The sequence below is a fragment of the Equus asinus genome, chromosome 1 (assembly GCF_041296235.1).
Source record: "Equus asinus isolate D_3611 breed Donkey chromosome 1, EquAss-T2T_v2, whole genome shotgun sequence".
Lineage (NCBI taxonomy): Eukaryota > Metazoa > Chordata > Mammalia > Perissodactyla > Equidae > Equus > Equus asinus.
The window spans coordinates 101,426,395-101,445,345 of record NC_091790.1 but is presented as its reverse complement, the minus strand read 5'-3'; the positions used below and the strand labels follow the sequence as shown (position 1 = coordinate 101,445,345).

The 18,951-nt window shown below is 42.1% G+C and overlaps 1 protein-coding gene across 9 annotated transcripts in view; it reads left to right on the top strand.

Moving 5' to 3' along the window:
• Nucleotides 1–18,360, top strand: part of BLVRA (biliverdin reductase A) — a 64,598-nt gene extending 46,238 nt beyond the window's left edge. For all 9 annotated transcript variants that reach the window (XM_014853722.2, XM_044770957.1, XM_070504317.1 and 6 more), the window contains 3 exons: nucleotides 10,135–10,242; nucleotides 12,230–12,401; nucleotides 17,982–18,360. In XM_014853722.2, the coding sequence (XP_014709208.2) occupies nucleotides 10,135–10,242; nucleotides 12,230–12,401; nucleotides 17,982–18,240 (539 nt within the window). In that variant the 3' untranslated portion in view covers nucleotides 18,241–18,360. The remainder of the gene's footprint in view (nucleotides 1–10,134; nucleotides 10,243–12,229; nucleotides 12,402–17,981) is intronic.
• The last annotated feature ends 591 nt before the right edge of the window (nucleotides 18,361–18,951 follow it).

Sequence of the window (18,951 nt, the reverse complement as noted above, 5' to 3'; positions counted from 1 at the left end):
GCTCCACTATGGCTCTGAGTGCCTGCTGGCCAGACCAGGTGCCAAGAGGGATCCGCTTGGCTGGAACTTCCTCCAGTGGGCCACAAAGGGGAACAGGAGGACCCAACAGCTTTCACCTCTGAGGACCGGAATAGCCCTGGCTGCAACTGCCTCCTGCAGCATCTCCACAGCCTTGGCCACAGAAGACCCACACAGTATACACTGATGTTGACCTCAGCTAACAGATCTACACAGAGACTATGCCACTGTACCCTACAGGAACCAAACACTGCATCCCACCCAGCCAGCGCCCTTGCAGCAATCATCAGGTGAAAATCTTTCCCACTGAAGCCAGTCCAAAATGGCTGGAGAAGTGGCTGCTCCCTCAGATGCACAGATATCAATGCCAAGCCATGAGAAACATGAAAAACCAAAGGAAGACACCACCATCAAAGGAACACAACAGTTTTCCAGTAACTCACCCCAAAGAAGTGGAGATCTACAAGTTACCTGGAAAAGAATTCAAAATTATTTTAAGGAAACTCAGCATGGTTCAAGAGAATACAGATAGACAATGAAATCAGGAAAACAGTACATGACCGAAACAAGAAGATAGAAATCGTAGAAAAGAAACAAATTCTGGAGCTGAAGAACACATTGAATGAAATGAAAAATTCAATAGAGAGCTTCAACAGCAGGCTCAATCAGGCAGAGGAAAGAATCTGTGAGCTTGAAGACAGATCTCTTGATATTATTGAGTCAAGAGGAAAAAAGAAATTAGAATGAAAAAGTGAAGAAAGCATAGATGAATCATGGCACAGCATCAGTTGAAGCAATATTCACATTATGGGAGTCCCAGAAAGAGAAGGGAGAATGAAAGAGAAAGAAAACTTATTTAAAGAAATAATTGCTGAAACTTCCTGTATCTGAGGAGAGAGATGGTCATCCAGGAACATGAAACTCAAGGATCCCTAAAAAGATTTAGCACAAAGAGATCTTCACCAAGACACATTATAGGCAAGCTCTTCAAAATCAAATCGAATTTTGAAAGCAGCAAGAGAAAAAAAGACTCATCACATGCAATGGAGTCCTGACAAGGCTATCAGCAGAAACCTGTAGGCCAGGAGAGAGTGGGATGGTATGTTCAAAGTGCTTAAAGAAAAGAACTGTCAAGCAAGAACACTTTACCCAGGAAAATTGTCCTCAGAAATGAAGGAGAGGGGCTGGCCCAGTGGCACAGCGGTTAAGTTCGCACATTCTGCTTTGGCAGCCTGGGGTTCACCAGTTCGGATCCTGGATGCAGACCTACACACTGCTTGTCAGGCCATGCAGTGGCAGGCATCCCACATATAAAGTAGAGGAAGATGTTAGCTCAGGGCCAGTCTTCCTCAGCAAAAGGAGAAGGATGGGCAGATGTTAGCTGAGTGCTAATCTTCCTCAAAAAAAAGGAAAAATAAGAAATGAAGGAGAGATAAAGACTTTCCCAGACAAAAACTGAAGGAATTTATCATCACTAGACCTGCATTAGAAGAAATGCTGAAGGAAGTTCCACGCTGAAATGAAAGAGTGCTAAGTAGTAGCAAGAAAATATATAAAAGTATAAAATTCACTGGTAAAGATAAGTATATAGTCAAATTCAAAATAATACTGCAATAGTGGTGTGTAAATCATTCTGAACTCTAGCGTATAGGTTAAAAGACAAAAGTGTTAAAATAACTACAGCTACAATATTTTATTAATGCATTCACAAGATAAAAAAATGTAAATTGAGATAGCAACAGCATAATTTGTGTAGGGGGGCAATAAATGTGTATAATTTTGTTATGCAATTGAAATTAAGTTATCAGCTTAAAATAGACTGTTATAACTATAATATGTATTATGAAAACCTCATCATCATAACAAAGAAAAACCTATAATCTATACACAAATGATAAAGAGAAAAGAATCAAAGCATACCACTACAAGAAGTCATTAATTCACAAAGAAAGACAGCAAGAGATGAAAAAATGAAGAAAGGAACTATAAAATAGTCGGAAAGCAATTAACAAAATGGCTTACCTGTCAGTAATTACTCCAAATGTAAATGGCCTAAATTCCCCAATTAAAAACAGTGACTCAATAGATAAAAAAAGAAGACCCAACGATATGCTGCCTGCAAGAGACTCACTTACGCTTTAAGAACATTCGTAAGTCAAAAGTGAATAAATGTAAAAATATTTTATGCACATGGAAACCAAACTAGAGCATATACTTACATCAGACAAAATAGACTTTAACTCAAAAGCTGTAGCAAGAGGGAAAGAAGGTCATTATGTAATGATAAATGGATCAGTTCATGAAGAGGATATAACAATTGTAAATATATGTGCACTCAATATTAGAGCACCTAGATATATTAAACAACTATTTACAAATCTGAAGGCAAAAATAGACAGCAATGCAATAATGGCAGAAGACTTTAATACCCACTTTCAACAATGGATAGATCATCCAGACAACATGGAAATAATGGATTTGAGCTACACTTTAGACCAAATGGACTTAACAGACATATACAGAGCATTTCAGCCAACAACGGAATACACATTCTCCTCAAGTGCACATGGAACATTCTTCGGGATAGATTATATGTTTGGTCACAAAACAAGTCTTAACAAATGTAATAAGATTGAAATCTTATCAGGTATCTTTTCTGACCACATGGTATAAAGGTAGAAGTCAGTAACAAGGAGGAAAGCTGGAAAAGTTACAAATACATGGATTAAACAACGTGCTTCTGAAAAACCAATGGGACAAAGAAGAAATCAAAAAAAATCTTGATGAATGAAAATGGAAATACAAATACCAAAACTCATCAGATTCAACAAAAGCATTTCTAAGAGAAGAGTTTATAGTGATAAACACCTACATTAAGAAAAAATAAAGATCTCAAATAAACAACTTAACTTTACATCTCAAGAAAGTGGAAAAGGAAGAACAAACTTAGCAGGAAGGAGGGAAACAATAAAGATGAGAGCAGAAATAAATGAAATAGAGACTAATAAAGACAATAGAAAAGATCAATGAAACTAAGAGTTGATTTTTTAAGAAATTAAACAAAATTAACAAACCTTTCGCTAGACTTACCCCCCAAAAAAAGACAATTCAAATTAATAAAATTATAAATGAGGGAGGAGACATTGTAACTGATAGCACAGAAATACAAAAGATCATAAAAGACCACTATGAACAATTATACGTCAACAAATTAAGTAACTTAGAAGGAAATGGATGAATTCCTAGGAACATACAACTTACCAAGACTGAATCATGAAGTATAGAAAAACTGAGCAGACCAATAATGAGCAAGAAGATTGGATAAGTAATCAAAAACCTGCCAACATCTAAAAAGCCTAAGACAAGATGGCTTCATAGGTGAATTCTACAAAACATTTAAAGAAGAGTTAATACCAGTCCTTCTCAAACTCTTCCAAAAAATTGGAGAGGAAGGAATGCTGCTTAACTCATTTTACGAGGCTAGCATTACTCTAATAAAGTAGACAAAGACACTAAAAGAAAAGAAAATTACAGGCCACTATCCATGATGAACATAGATGCAAAAATCTTCATCCAAATACTAGCACTGAATTCAAGAGCACATTAAAAGGATCATACGCCCTGATCTAGTGGGATTCATTGCTGGGATGCAAGGATGGTTCAACATACGTAAATCAGTAAATCTGATACACCGCATTAATGGAATGAAGGGTATTATATGATCTTCTCAATAGATGCAGAAACTGCATTTGACAAAATTCAGTATCCTTTCATGATAAAAAAACTCAACAAACTAGGTATAGAAGGAATGTTCCTCAATATAGTAAAGGTGATAGTGAGAAACCCATAGCTAACAACATGTTTGTTGGTGAAAAATTAAAAGCCTTTCCTCTAAGATCAGGAACAAGACAAGGATGTCCACTCTCTCTACGTTCTGTTTAACAGTACTAGAAGTTGAAGGCAGAGTAATTAGGCAAGAAGAAGAAATAAGAGGCATCCAAATCAAGAAGGAAGAATTAAAATTGTCTTTGTTTGCAGATGACTTGATTTTATGTAGAGAACACTAAATACTCCACCGAGGACTGTTAGCGCTAATAAATGGGTTCAGTAAAGTTGTAGAATACAAAATCAACGTTCAGAAATCAGTTGTGTTTCTATACACTAACAACTCTCTGAGAGAGAAATTTAGAAAGCCATCCCATTTACAGTACCATCAAAAACAATAAAATACTTAGTAATAAATTTAACCAAGGAGGTGAAAGATGTACACTGAAAACTATAAGACATTCATAAAAGGGATTAAAGACACAAATAAACGGAAAGATATGCCATGATCTTGGATTGGAAGGATTGTTAAAATGTCCGTACTATCCAAAGCAATCTAGAGATTCAGTGCAATGTCTATCAAAATTGCAATGGTGTTTTTCACAGAAAGAGAAAAAACTATCCTGAAATTTGGTATGAAACCCATAAGACCCCAAATAGCAAAAGCAGTCCTGAGAATGAAGAACAAATTGGAGACATCACACTTCCTGATTACAACCTATAGTACAAAGCTATAGGAATCAAACAGTGTGGTACTGCCATAAAAACAGGCATATAGATCAGTGGAACAGAATAGAGAGCCCAGATGTAAGCCCAGGTGTGTATGGTCAACTAATTTTTGACAAGGGCACCGAAAACACACAATGGGAGAAGAATAGTTTCTCCAATCAGTAGTGTTGGGAAAACTGAACATCTACATGCAAAAGAATGAAACTGACCCTGTCTTACACTGCTCACAAACATTATCTTGAAATGTATCAAAGACAAATGAAGCAATAAAAAAATAATTACCTGAAACTGTAAAACTCCTTGAAGGAAACATTATTTTCCTGGATAAGACACCAAGTGCGTAAGGCAGTGAAAGCTAAAAATAAACAGATAGATGCACATCAAACTAAAGAGATTCTGCACAGCAAAGGAAACAATAAATTGAAATGGCAACCTACAGAGTGGGAAAAAATATTTGCAAACTATCTGTCTGATAAGGGGTTAATATCCAAAATATAAAAAACTCATGCAACTAATAGCAAAAAAGCAAATAATCCAATTATAAAATGAGCAGATGACCTGAATAGACATATTCCCAAAGAAGACATACAACAGGTATGTCAACAGGTGTATGAAAAGGTGCTCAACATTGCTAGTCATCAGGGAAATGCAGATCAAAACCGCAGTGAGATATCACCTCACACCTCTTAGGATGGATGTTATCAAAAAACAACAAGTGTTGGTGAGGGTGTGGGGAGAAGGGAAGCATGGTGCGTTGTTGGTGGGAATGTAAATTGGTACAGCCAAAGTGGAAAACAGGATGGTGGGTCTTCAGAAAGTTAAAAATAGCACTACCATGTGATCCAGCAATCCCACTCCTGGGTGTGTATCCGAAGAAATTGAAATCAATATATCAAAGAAATCTCTGCACACTCGTGTTTCTTATAGCATTATTCACAATAGCCAAGACATGGAACCAACCTAAGTGTCCTTCATCAGGTGAAAGGAGAAAGAGAATGGGGTATGCGTGTACACACACATACATGACTGCACACAATGGAATGTTATTCAGCCATAAAAAAGAGGGAAATCCTGGCTTTTGCAGCTACATGGTGGACCTGGAGTGCATTATGCTAAGTGAAATAAGCCAGACAGAGAGGAATACTGTGTGGTTTCACTTATATGTGGAATCTAAAAAAATTAAAATAAACAGCCAATTTCATAGAAACAGAGATTAGAATGGTAGTTGCCTGGGGTTGAGGGCAAGAGGAAATAGGACAGTGTTCTAAGGGTACAGATTTTCAGTTCTGAGGAGAATAAGTTGGGAGGCTCTGACGTACAGCGTGTACAGCATGGTGATAATAGTTAACGATGTGGCGTTGTATGCTTGAAAGTTGCTGAGAGTAGATCTTAAGCATCCTCGTCACACATGCACAGAGTTAACTATCTGAGGTGATGGATATTTTAAGTATCTTGTTCTTGGTAATTATTCCACAATGTATGTGTATATCAAATTAACACATTGTACACTTAAATATGTACAATTATATTTGTTAATTATTCTTCAATTTTAAAAAGTGAAATAAATATGGGGAAATTAACATTGATACATACTAGAGTCTAATCCTCAGACTGCATTCAGATTTTCCACTTTTCCTAATAACATTCTTTCTTTTTTTTTTTTGAGAAAGATTAGCCCTGAGCTAACTAATGCCAATCCTCTTTTTGCTGAGGAAGACTGGCCCTGAGCTAACATCCATGCCCATCTTCCTCTACTTTATATGTGGGGCGCCTACGACAGCATGGCTTGCCCAAGCGGTGCCATGTCCACACCCGGGTTCCGAACCGGCGCACACCGGGCCTCTGAGAAGCGGAACGTGCAAACTTAACCACTGTGCCACTGGGCCGGCCCCCCTAATAACATTCTTTATAGCAAAATGATTTCGTTTAGAATCACATGTTGTCTTCAGTTGACATGTCACTTTTAGTCTCTGCTCTGAACAGTTCCTCATTCATGCCTTGGTCTTTGGGAAGATTACAGGCCACTTATTTTCCTGGCCTGTAATGTTCCTAAATTTAGGTTTATGCCTGATATTTCTTCATGATTAGATTCAGGGCATGCCTCTTTCATAGGAATGTCATAGAACTGATGCTGTGTTCTTCTAAATGAAATAAGTAGCATCCAATTCCATTCATCCGTTACTAATATCATTTGGTCAAGGTGGTGTCTGCCAGATTTCGCCACTGAAAGTTACTTTTTCCCTTTTGTAATTAGTGATTATTTTTGGCGAAATAGTTTGAAACTTGGTGAATATCCGCTATTTATCAGACTTTCTGATTATTCATTTACTAATTTATAGCAGTATGGATTCGTGGCTTTTTTTAATTCAATGGATTATAATCTATTTTTACTACTAATTTTGATGTTCAAGTTGTTTTCATATTCGGTCAGTGGGATCTCTTCATGCTGGCTCTCATGTCATTTTCTTATATTTCCGTTATTCTTTGGACGATTCCTTGCTTTCTGGAATAAAATCATTTGTGTTCATTGTATGCTTTCTCTGCCTCAGCCCTGCAATTAGCCATTTCTTTAAGGAGCCCTAGTTCTTTTAGTGATGAATGGTATTTTAAAAGATTGTTTTTATTGAGATATAGTTGATATATAACATTATATTAGTTTCAGGTGTACGACATAGTGATTCAATATTTGTATATATATTGCAAAATGATCACCACAATAAGTTTAGTTAACACACATCACCATTAGTTAACTATGTGTGTGGTTATAACACATAGTTATAAATTTTTTTCTTGTGATAAGAACTTTTAAGGTCTACTGTCTTAGCAACTTTCAAATATATGATACAGTACTAACCATAGTCACCCTGCTGTGCGTTACGTCCCCAGGGCTTATTTATTTTACGACTGGAAGTTTGTACCTTTTGACCACCTTCACCTATTTTGCCCACTCCCTACCCCACCTATGACAGCCATCAATCTGTTCTCTGTATCTATGAGGTGTTTTTGTAAGGTTCCATATATAAGTGAGACCATACAATATTTCTCTTTCTCTGTCTTATTTCACTTAGCATAATGCCCTCAAGGTCCACCCATAATGTCACAAATGGCAAGATTATCCTCTTTTTTATGGCTGAATAATATTCCATCGTGTATATATACCACATCTTTATCCATTCATCCATTGGTGGACACTTAGGTTGTTTCCATGTCTTGGCTGTTGTAAATAATGCTGCAATAAACATGGGGGTGCAGATGAAATTTTGAGTTAGTGTTTTCGTTTTCTTCAGATAAATACTCAGAAGTAGAATTTCTGGATCATACAGTAGTTCTACTTTTAATTTTTTGAGGAACCTCCATACTGTTTTCCATAGTGGCTGCATCAATTTACATTCCCACCAACAGTGCAGTAAATGGTATATTGATGTTAAGAGCACCAGGTGTACTCATTGCTTTTGAAGTATCTCTGCTTCTAAGTTCTTTCAAGGAAGAGATCTAGGAATATATGTATGTGAATTTCTGTGTGTGTGTGTGTGTGTGTGTATACACTGTGGTTGCCACACATGTTTATCACAGTAGAGCATTGAGTGAATGATAGAAAAACAAGCAAAGATACAGTTTCTTTGACGACCATGGATATGGATGTAGTGCTAGAGAAAACACAGCATCCTCTAAAACATGGTCCAACTTCCCAGATGCCCAGCGTCCCTTTATAGGCCTGCAGATGTGGGCAAAGCCACCCACAGGAAATAAGGTTCAACTTTTCGTAAGAAGCTTTCTTTGCCTTCTTCATGGTCTAGGGAGTGGATGGAAGGGATCTCACTCTCCCACACACTTAACTGTCTGGAGACAGGCAGCATGGCTGCCCACTCGTGAGGTGCAGAAACCAGCCCAGCACATTCTGCAGCGTTTTCTGTGAAGCTGAGTTAAGCAACGGCCAATGTCCCAGGAGCATCTCCCACTCGCCCAGATTTCTCTCTGTGTTTCAGTGAAACTGTAGATCATAACCACACTTTACACTTAATCACAAAATGGTTCTTAAATAGACATTTTTCCAAAGAGGACATCAAAATGGCCAACAGACACATGAAAAGATGCTCAGCCTCACTAATCATCAGGGAAATTCAAATCAAAACCACAATGAGATATCACCTCACACCTTTAGGATGGCTGTCATCAAGAAGACAGGAGACAGCAGGTGCTGGCGAGGATGTGGTGAAAAGGGAACACTTATACATTGTTGGTGGGAATGTAAATTGGTCCAACCACTATGGGAAACACCATGGAGGGTCCTCAAAAAATTAGGGGTAGAACTGCCATATGATCCAGCACTTGCACTTCCGGGTATAAACCCAAAGGAAGTGGAAACAGGGTTTTGACAAGATATCTGCACTCCCGTGTTCATTGCAGCATTATTCACAGTAGCGAAGATGTGGAAACGATTCAAATGCCCAGCAGCAGATGAATGGATGAAAAAGATGTGATATGTGTACACAGTGGGACGTTATTCAGCCTTGAGCGAGGAGGATATCCTCCCGTTTACAACAACACGGATGCACTTTGAGCACATTACGCTAGATGAGATAAGGAGATAAGTCAGACAGAGAAAAACAAGTACCGTATGATGTCGCTTTTATGTGGAATCTAAAATAAATCTGTAAAGAACAGAGTAAAATGGTGGTTACCAGGGGATGGCAGGGTGGTGAGAATGAGAGTGGTGGCGTTTAAGGGCACAAACTTGTAAAGAGTAGTAAATAAACCGTAGAGCTTATTTAGATGCAGTTGAAAGATACAAAGTTTCTAAATAAATAAATAATAAAAGGGGAAAATAAAACATACTTGAATAAAAGGGCTTTATTATTCTTTAAATTTTCCTTAAGTTTTTTTTTTGTTTTGTCGACCTAGAGAGGTTGGTAATATGGGAGAAAATATATGGAAAAAATAGGCACGTGAGAAGGGTTGAAAATGAAGAGCTATTGAGGAGGAAAAAAAAATAGTTCTGTATTTTATGAAACTCCTGGCCTAGATGTAAAAAAGCCAGCAGAGCAACAGTTTTTAACGGCTTTCTTTTAGAATCCAAAATTTTAGTTATGAATGTTAAGGTTTTATCCTCCCTCCAGCCTGATAATTTTAAAAAGTCATCTGATGCTTCCCACTCTATGAAATAAAGAGTCTAATTTTAGCTCCTCTCCTTTAGTCCCAACAATCTCTTCTCTTTTCTTCAGTCCCAATCCCTTTGCTTCTCCGTGTTTCTGAGGTTTCTCTGCCACGCCGCCCCTTCTGTCCCAAACAGAAGCTAACACTCAGCTGGCTCTCAGACGCGTCCCTGGTCTCATCTTGCTCTGGGGCGGGTGGACACCATGTTGCTTTCTCAGATTTTCTTTTCTCTTGTAAGCGTAGAGCTGGTGCCGCCTTTACCTGAGTGTGCAGGTGTAGCGGTGCTCGGGGCAGTTCTGAGGTCTGTGTGTCCTTCTGCGCTGGAGGAAGACAGACCTAGGCTCTGGGATGCGCAAGCACACACAGTGGGTGATGACCGCCTTTTTTCCTCCATTTGTGTCCTGACAGGGAGAGTCTTGCACGAGGAGCATGTTGAACTCTTGATGGAGGAGTTTGCATTCCTGAAGAAGGAAGTGGTGGGGAAAGACCTGCTGAAAGGCTCTCTTCTCTTCACAGGTCAGTTTTAGGTGGGATCCCAGGTCGTGCGTAACTGATGAGGCCAGTGGCTACTGGGCTGCTTGCCTAGCTCTCTAGATGTGCGCTTGGATTCATTTTTCCTAAAGACTCTCTGACTGAGGACCAATTTAATTTAATCTCCCCATGCTTCCACAAACAAAAATATCTACTTTGCTTCTTTCCTCAAGTGAGATGGAATTGCTTGGTGGGCCTTGGGTAAAACATATGTTACAGTCTCAAGCATATTTACGCTTCTGGGTCGGTCTGTTAGGTAGAATTTCCCCTCATGAAATCTTAACAAATTGGAGATTATTTTTCCACAGGAGGTTGAAAATGAAACCTCTTTTTTTAAAAAGGACTCGGAGACGCATTCTTGGACAAGAGAACATTTTTACACTTCTCTTTGTGGAGCAAATAAAATATGCGTAACCCCTTCTTCCTCCAGCAGGTTACAGGGACCTTGGCTGCGGCCAAAATATTTGGTCTGCCATATGTTTGCTTATTTACTTTGGGTTTGTCCTTCTTTAGGCAGCTCCATTAACAATAGGACAGGAGTGTCCTGGAGCCTCGTGCTCTTGGGGTCACCTTTGGATGGACTCCTTATTTGGTTACACCCAAGGGTGTCTGGGCCACCCTTCTGAGGGCTTTTCTTACAGAAAGAAAAGCCTGACATGGTCTGGAATAGTTAAATGGTAAAACTAGTCATCTCTTCATGAGTTTCCAGAAAATACAATGGAACCTCATTGCAAAATCCATCTTCATCCTTTAAAATGGTGAGGTAATGAGAGTTGTGGGACAAATAATAATAACCATTGATCTGTACAGGGAACTATGCTAAGTATGTGACATGCATTAGTTTGTGTTAATTCGTATGATAATCCTATAAAGTGGGTATTTATTACCCCCATTATACAGGTGAAAAAAATGCATCTCAGAGAGGGGAGTGCTCACAAAGTTGACTAAACAGTTGACTGGCTGAGCCAGATTGGCACTCAGGCCTCTGACTTCATGGCTCAGACTTTCGATCGCCTCTCGGTCCTCTCCAAAGATCAAGAGCAGGCGCTCACCAGCCCAGAGGGAGCTGCCTTTCTTTTTCAAGTTTGACGCTTAGGTCTCAGTGATTTCAAACCATGTTGTCTACGAAACATAATTTTTGTTTGCTTTTATTTATAACTTAACCTTTTTTAGAACATATTCATAATCATGAATTGCTTTAAGCCAATATCAAAGTTACAAGAAATCTTTGGCTTATAGAGCAACGTAGCAGATATGAAGTCTTATAAATTTAGGTTATGCTTAAAATTTGTCCTGGGGACAGGGGGCAGCAGTATCTTGGCCAGATGGATTTCTCCCACAGGGATCGTTCTGAATGTACTTTTGTAAACGAGATTATGAAGACTAAGAAAACACTTAACACTGTATCAGTTTCTTGATATTGATGTAGTTTATAAGTATTACTGCTTGCTTTATGGCTATCATGATGCTTTCACCCTGTTGCCATTACACAGACAGTTACATGGTGTGTATTTCCATACATATAAATATAGGTTTGAGGGGCTAAAATACCTGATTCTTTTTTTTTTAGAAGACTTTTTAAATCACTAACAGAAGAGGATAGATATGTATGTATATATGGGTGTATAAGTATACGTATGTTTGCATACATATACATACACATATATGTTAGAAGCCTGAAACATCTTTATTATCCTGTGTGCTAGACGGACTGCTGGTTCCAATAAAATGTTTTTTTTTTACTAAAAACAAGAAAAAAAGGAGGTGCTTTTACGATAGTTGCAGTCAGGCACCTGAGTTTCATCAGTACTATTGGTGATCTTGCACACCCACACCCTCAGGCAGGGTTGCCTTGTCCCGATCACCTCGCCCCGTCTGTTCACCCTCTGTCGTACCTGCCCCCACGGCCCGCCTGCTCTCCAGCTGGCAGGCCCTCGCTTCCCGGTCCCCACGTGTTTGTGCTTCCCCACAGCTGGCCCGCTGGAAGAAGAGCGGTTTGGCTTCCCCGCGTTCAGTGGCATTTCTCGCCTGACCTGGCTGGTCTCCCTCTTTGGGGAGCTTTCTCTCGTGTCCGCCACTTTGGAACAGCGAAAGGAAGATCAGTATATGAAAATGACTGTGTGCTTGGAGACAGAGAACAAACGGTAGGTCGCGAGACCCCGTGAGGAGGAGGGAGCTTAAGGACGTCCTCGTGTGTTCCCGAGGGTGAATCTGGAGGTAGCCCAGCAGGCCTCCACCCCGCCCCCACTCCAGAAGGGGTGTCTGCTTCTGCAGACGGAGCAGGTGCGGGGGTTGCGCTTCTCTTCCCTCATTTCATCCTCACTGCAGCCCTGAAAGGTAAACAAGACCGACAGGATCCCCTTTGCAGTAAGCGGATGCTGGCGGAGTTTGAGCAGGTTGCCTACGCCACACAAGTGAGCAGTAGCAGATGCAGAGGCAGAGATCCAGTTACCTCTGTGACCTGCATTCTTTCCAACATTTTCTTAGGAAAGTTTCAGAGGGTGACGCTGAAAGAATTTTACTGAACATCCGTACAACTCCCAACCGGATCCTGCCGTCAGCATTTTACCGTGCCTGCTTATCACACGTCCAGACATTCGTTCCTCAGTGTGACCACAACTTAGTGAGCTGTACCATCACGTCATGCTGTTGTTCTATTCCCGAAATGTTCTGATTCTTTATTTCTCACACCAAGTCTTTTTAAACAAAAGCATATTCATAATTTTCCTTGAAAAGCATTTGCACTGTGTAAAATGTTTCAAACAGCCAGAGTTTTAGAGTGTTTCTATATGTGTTTCCAGATAGGTGAGTGTCTTGGTAGTAAAAGAAACAGACCTTCGGGTAGTTACAAAGAGAGAAGTATTTGAGTTCCGAATGAAGCCTGATCTGTGTCCCTTTCCAGGAGGTTCCCCTTTGCAGAGGGGCGGGGGCAGAGGTCGCAGGTGCAGGGAAAGCGTGCAGAGCTGGGAAGTGCTGCATGTGGAGGGATGGCGTGGGGCCCCTGACTGTGACGCTGGCTGTGGGGTGTTAGAATTGCAGCCATGACAGGTGCGGCCCCCTGTGTTCAGAGCTGAAGGCAGCTCAGGGTGCTCAGGAGCACAGGGAACGGGGCTGGAGGGGTCAGATCCCACTTCTCAGAGGGGAAGGCTTGATGTCTGAGGAGGAGTCAGACAGGAAACGAGACTTGAGGGAAGCAGAGGCTGACCCGTCACTGCAGGGGGAGGCACGCTCTGGGTGAGGGGCCGGGACAGATGGCAAATCCCAATTATAACAACTTCTTAAGTTCATCTAGTACTTTCCACTTCACAGACTGCATTTGTAACCTCACATCACCACCACCAAAGGTAAAGCCGTGTTCTTATTATCATGACTTATTTTTACTGCTTGGGAAATTGAAGCAGAGGAAACATCCTAACCTTTTGCATTCCCTCGAACCCTCAGACTCCGTGTTAGAATGAAGGACATGAGAAGTTTCCTTAGATGGATCAGAATGTTTGGAATATCTCAAATTTATTTTTATCTGGTATTAAAGCAATAAATAAGGAGCATTAATATTAATCTTTGTCATCACATTCTGGGATGTTTGTAAAGTCTGTACCATGAGCTTTTAAAACGAGCCATGGGTGGATCCAGCCCTGTGCTGTAGTGGTTAAGTTCGGCGCTCTCCACTTTGGCTGCCTGGGTTCATGGGTTTGGATCCCAGGCATGGACATACACCACTCTTCAGCCATGCTGTGGCAGCCACCCTCATATAAAGTGGAGGAAGATTGGCAGAGATGTTAGCTCACAGCTAATCTTCCTCAGCAAAAAAAAAAAAAAAAAATCTAGCCATGGGCTGAAACTAACATGTTACATGTCAACATACCTCAAAAAAAGAAGCAAACAGGCCAGCCTGGTGGCGGTGGTTAAGTTCATGCACTCTGCTTCGGCGGCCTAGGGTTCACAGGTTCAGATCCCAGGCATGACCTACACACCGCTCATCAGGCCATGCTCTGGCAGCATCCCATATACAAAATAGAGGAAGATTGGCACAGATGCTTAGCTCAGGGCCGATCTTCCTCACCACAAAAGAAAACAAGCTGACAAACAAAACACTAGCCATGGGAATTAATCTTTTAGAAGAAGTTAGACCAGCTTTTTGATAGAGTTTGTAATAGTCATTTATCTATTTATTTATTTATTTATTTGTGTGAGGAAGATTGGCCCTGAGTTAACATCCGTTGCAATCTTCCTCGCTTTTATTTTTTATTTTTTTTGCTTGAGGAAGATTAGCCATGAGCTAACATCTGTGCCAGTCTTCTTCCCCCACTTTGTAGCCAGTCTTCCCCTACTTTGTACGTGGGATGCCTCCACAGTATGGCTGTTGAGTGGAGTCGGTCCACACCTGGGATCTGAAACTGGCGAACCCCAGGCTGCCAAAGTGGAGTGCACAAAACTTTAACCACTCAGCTGTGGGGCCAGCCCCTATAGTAATCATTTATTTTTTAAAATTTAAATCATAACCAAATATTTTAGTTGACAGACTGAACACCTAGTTTTACTAGTTTACTAATTTAACTACTCCTTCCTAGATTCTTTGCCTGACCTGAGTATGAATTTTTGATTTATAAGCTAGCATTGATTCACACACAAGTCATTTTAGTGACTTCCAGAATAGAAAACTTGCTTAACTGCAGATCTTCAAAGCAGACTGGTCGCTGCCCGGGGTCCAGTGCACTGTGTGACAGAGAAAAGGCCATCTCCTCCTGTGGATGCAGCCCTGGCTTCTGACTCCCCTGGGGAAGATGCTTTGGGCTCTGTGGGCCTCTTTTCCCTCTGTCCCTAGCTCATCGCGGTCTGCAGCCACAGTTTGTTTCAGGGGTGGGTAGATGTCTTTGCAGGGCTTGTCACGACACATTAGAAGCCACTGCCAGTTGTTCCCAAACACAGTGTGTTAAGTTCTAGCTACCTTCAGACCACGCTGTGGGATGGAGTGGAACCACAGCAGGGGCTGGGGAGGTGGGGAGGCGTGATCTTGAAAGGTCACAATAAAAGGACGAGCAGGACGGGGCTCATTACTTTATCCCTGTTGTACAAGTGTGAGTACCAGCTACTGTTTATTGGGTGCTCACTACGTGCTGGGCCTGGGCCGAGCCCTTTTACAGGGATTTTCTCATATAATCTTTATGCCAGCTCTGAAATGGGTGTTATTCTTATCACCTAGGAAACTGAGGCTCAGAGAGGTTGAGAAACTTGCCAAGAGCACAGAGCTATAAGTGATGGTGTGAGAATCACACTTAGGCAGCCTGTCTCCGGTTCTGAGGTTGTCACGCCTTCTCCCCAGGAGTGCACAGGAAGGTTAGGAGAAAGGGGTATCATGGAAACCCCACCAGGCCTTGTCCTCCCCTCTCAGTGAAGCAGTTATCATTAGCCTCAGATCCCAGAGTCAGCCTGGCAGCCTTAGTGCAACTTATTCCCAAGCCCGTGTTCTTTTCATTTTACCAGAAGTTTTCAAACTTTGTAAAAATAAGCATTAGAACGCTTTTTCAACCCAGATCGTTTGTGGATAGCCAGTACAGAGAAGAGGTACACGCTTCAACTCTCCTGTTGAAGCCAGTTTGTGGGAGTGGTGCCAACGCCATGCAGCCGCTGCCTGCCCGTCCTTCAGGGCTGGGGGAGGAGCGCCACCAGGAGGCGCCATCTCCGCGGTGCTTGCAGACACCTGCGGACACTGAGGATGTGCATGTGTTTGAACATCTTCATGTAGAAGCTGAGAAGTAAGAAGCGTTTTGCAGGTAGTCACTGCCCGGGTTAGTGAATGCAGATATTTGCGAGTGAAGGTTCTCACAGAGAGGAGCAGCAGAGGAGCTGTCTGTGAATTCAAGCTGGTGCTTTTGGTTGGGGTGTCTGGAGCTGAGTGCCGTCCAGGCCCAGGGCACAAGGGGACCAGGTCCTGTCCTCCGCTCTGCTCCACCCAGGTGGCAGTGAAGTGCCCGCAGCCTGTGTCCTCACTTCAGTACAGGATTAGGAAACAGCGTGACTTGTCAGTGACCACAAAACGAGGACGTTATTGTTTCAACTCTCTCCTGATGTCTCCTGCACGTGTGGGTGTTGGCGTGGCTCCTCGTTGATGTCCTTCAGATCTTTTCCTCTTAACCACTCACTCCACACTCTAGAGTAGCTCTTGGTAAACCAGGTTGGCCTTACAGCCCCGTACAATCTAGTGACCTGCTTGGGCCTTTTCCCTGTAACCCCACACCTACGTCTTAAGCCTTATCCTGGCCCATCACTCTAGAGGCAGAGAAGAAACAAACAATCAAAGGTACTTTCCTTTCATCCTTAGCAACGCTGGTCTAACCCGGCCCTGCCAGGCCTCCCTTCTGCGGCCCAGTGGGAGAGGAGGGGAAGTCTGAGCGGTGGTGGCGGGAGAGAGGAGAAGGCAGAGACCCCGATGCTGGTCAGGATCTAGCACTTTCCCTGTTTACACTGAAAACTCCATCGCTTAGCGCAACAGCCCAACACAGTTCCCTCGCCCTTGACCCTGACTCATCCCTGAGAAAGAAAGGGGAGGAGAAAGCAGCGAGAAGCAGCCAGAGACCAACACCTAGTCATCGCGTTCCTGGGACTCCGTTCTAAGGAAAAGGAGGAGGGAACACTGTATATGTGTATCTGTGTGAAGATGTTGAATGCAGGGTATCCAGATTAATTTAAGATTGGAAAGAGGTTAAATATTTGGCAACAATAAAATATTAAATAAGTTATGTAATCAATTGTGCATGCTATGCAGCCAAAAATAATCATCATAGCAGTATTTCTAGGATCATAAAAATATTTTAAAATAAGTAAAAGAAGCATAATCAAAAATTATTTATACTTGATGATTTCCATGTTACATGCATATAGACAAATATTTGAAATGATTGCCTCAAACTAAAGATACTTTTATTTAGTTGAAAGAATTATGGATTTTCTTTTTATTTAAAAAGTCCTTAAATCAATGCTGTATTGTTTTTAGAATATATTTTTAAAAGCTGATTTTCTGTTTTTCCTGGAATATTATTCAATGAAGCTTCTTACTGTAGGTCATTGTCTACTTAGGACGTTTCTCCGTTTTTCGTTGGGCAGATAACAGCTCTTAGCTACTGTCAGGACAGAAAAGATAAAGCCAGAGAAAGGAGAGACTTCAGAGGGGTGGAGTCCACTCTGTTTGGGTTTTAGGTTTCTGCGAGTGCTGGCATCAGCCTGGGGCACAGATGTGGCGTGGACACAGAGGCTTTGTTAATCTGCAGCGAGAATCTGGTATTTTCCGGCATGTGCTTGGGCTCGTAGACTTGTTTGAGAATGTAATGAAAGAACTCTTTCCCACACAAATGCACATATCCGTGGAGACAACAGTTTGGCCCATCTCCAGTGGTTCATGGATTGCCTGTAGCCCCTGTCTGGATCCCCTAACAGGGACCACGAGACTCAGGGTAAGAGCTCCTGAGCAACAGACTGGTGTCCACACAAAATCATTGGATGAATTCCCCAGCCTGATGGTAAATTTATATAAAGGACCATCTGGCAGTGAAGTTGGAAACAGTCATCCGCGGCCCTTGTGAGGCTGCTGGAGGTCGGAATGCCGCCTGCGTCACCGCCTAAAGCAGCAGCTGCGGACTGTGGGTGCCAGAGGACTTGTTAGCGGGCGCTCAGGTGCCAGCGGCGTCCGTTTGTCATCTCTAACATCTGCTTCTTTGTCTCCGCAGTCCGCTCACGTGGATTGAAGAGAAGGCACCTGGTCTCAAACGGAACAGACATTTAAGCTTCCACTTCAAATCTGGGTCCCTGGAGAATATGCCAAATGTAGGCGTCAATAAGAATATTTTCCTGAAAGATCAAAATATATTTGTCCAGAAACTCTTGGGCCAGTTCTCAGAAAAGGAACTGGCTGCTGAAAAGAAGCGCATCCTGCACTGCCTGTGGCTGGCGGAGGAAATCCAGAAACACTGCTGCTCAAAGGAGTAAGAGGGGGTGGCAGCAGGCGCTAGCGAGACCGACCGGAGTCTGATTTTTATGGAGAGTTGACCGTTCTCTCTCTTCTTACAATTAAACATGTCCTGGGTAAACAGGATTTGCTTATTGTCACCCCCCGTGTTGGGACTGATGTTTGGGGACAGGGCACGTGCGGTGGGAATGAGGTGGGAGCTCGCCGTGGCTGAGCCTGGCTAAATGCTTTGCCTGCCTGGTTTCATTTACTCTGCCCGGCAGCCCGGTTAGGTGGATGTTACCAGGCTTGTTTTCGTTAGTGTTTTGGGAAATTCTCTTTGAGGCCAGTCGGATACTCAATGGCAGAACCAGCCTTTAAACCCCACTCCTGCACTGAACCACTACGCAATAGGGCCTTGAACCCTCCTTAAGGAATTTTATTTTCCCTCACAAACTTTGGCTGGGTGACTGTGCTAGGTCCTGGGGATTCTAAAAATGAATAAGACATAGCCACTGCCTCAGCGATTCAGCGTCCAAAGGGAACCAGTCACACAAACCGGGCATTGTAATGTAGTCGTTGGTCCAATAAAAGCGATACACCCCTGGCCATCTGGAGAAGGGTTCAGGGAAAACTCGCAGCCAGCCTTTGGTGATGAGTAGGTTAGCTGTGCAAGGGTCCAAGGACGGCTCTCCTGGCAGAGGACTGGCGTGAGCAAGGAGAAGGAAGTGATAAGCAGCCTGCTATGTGCC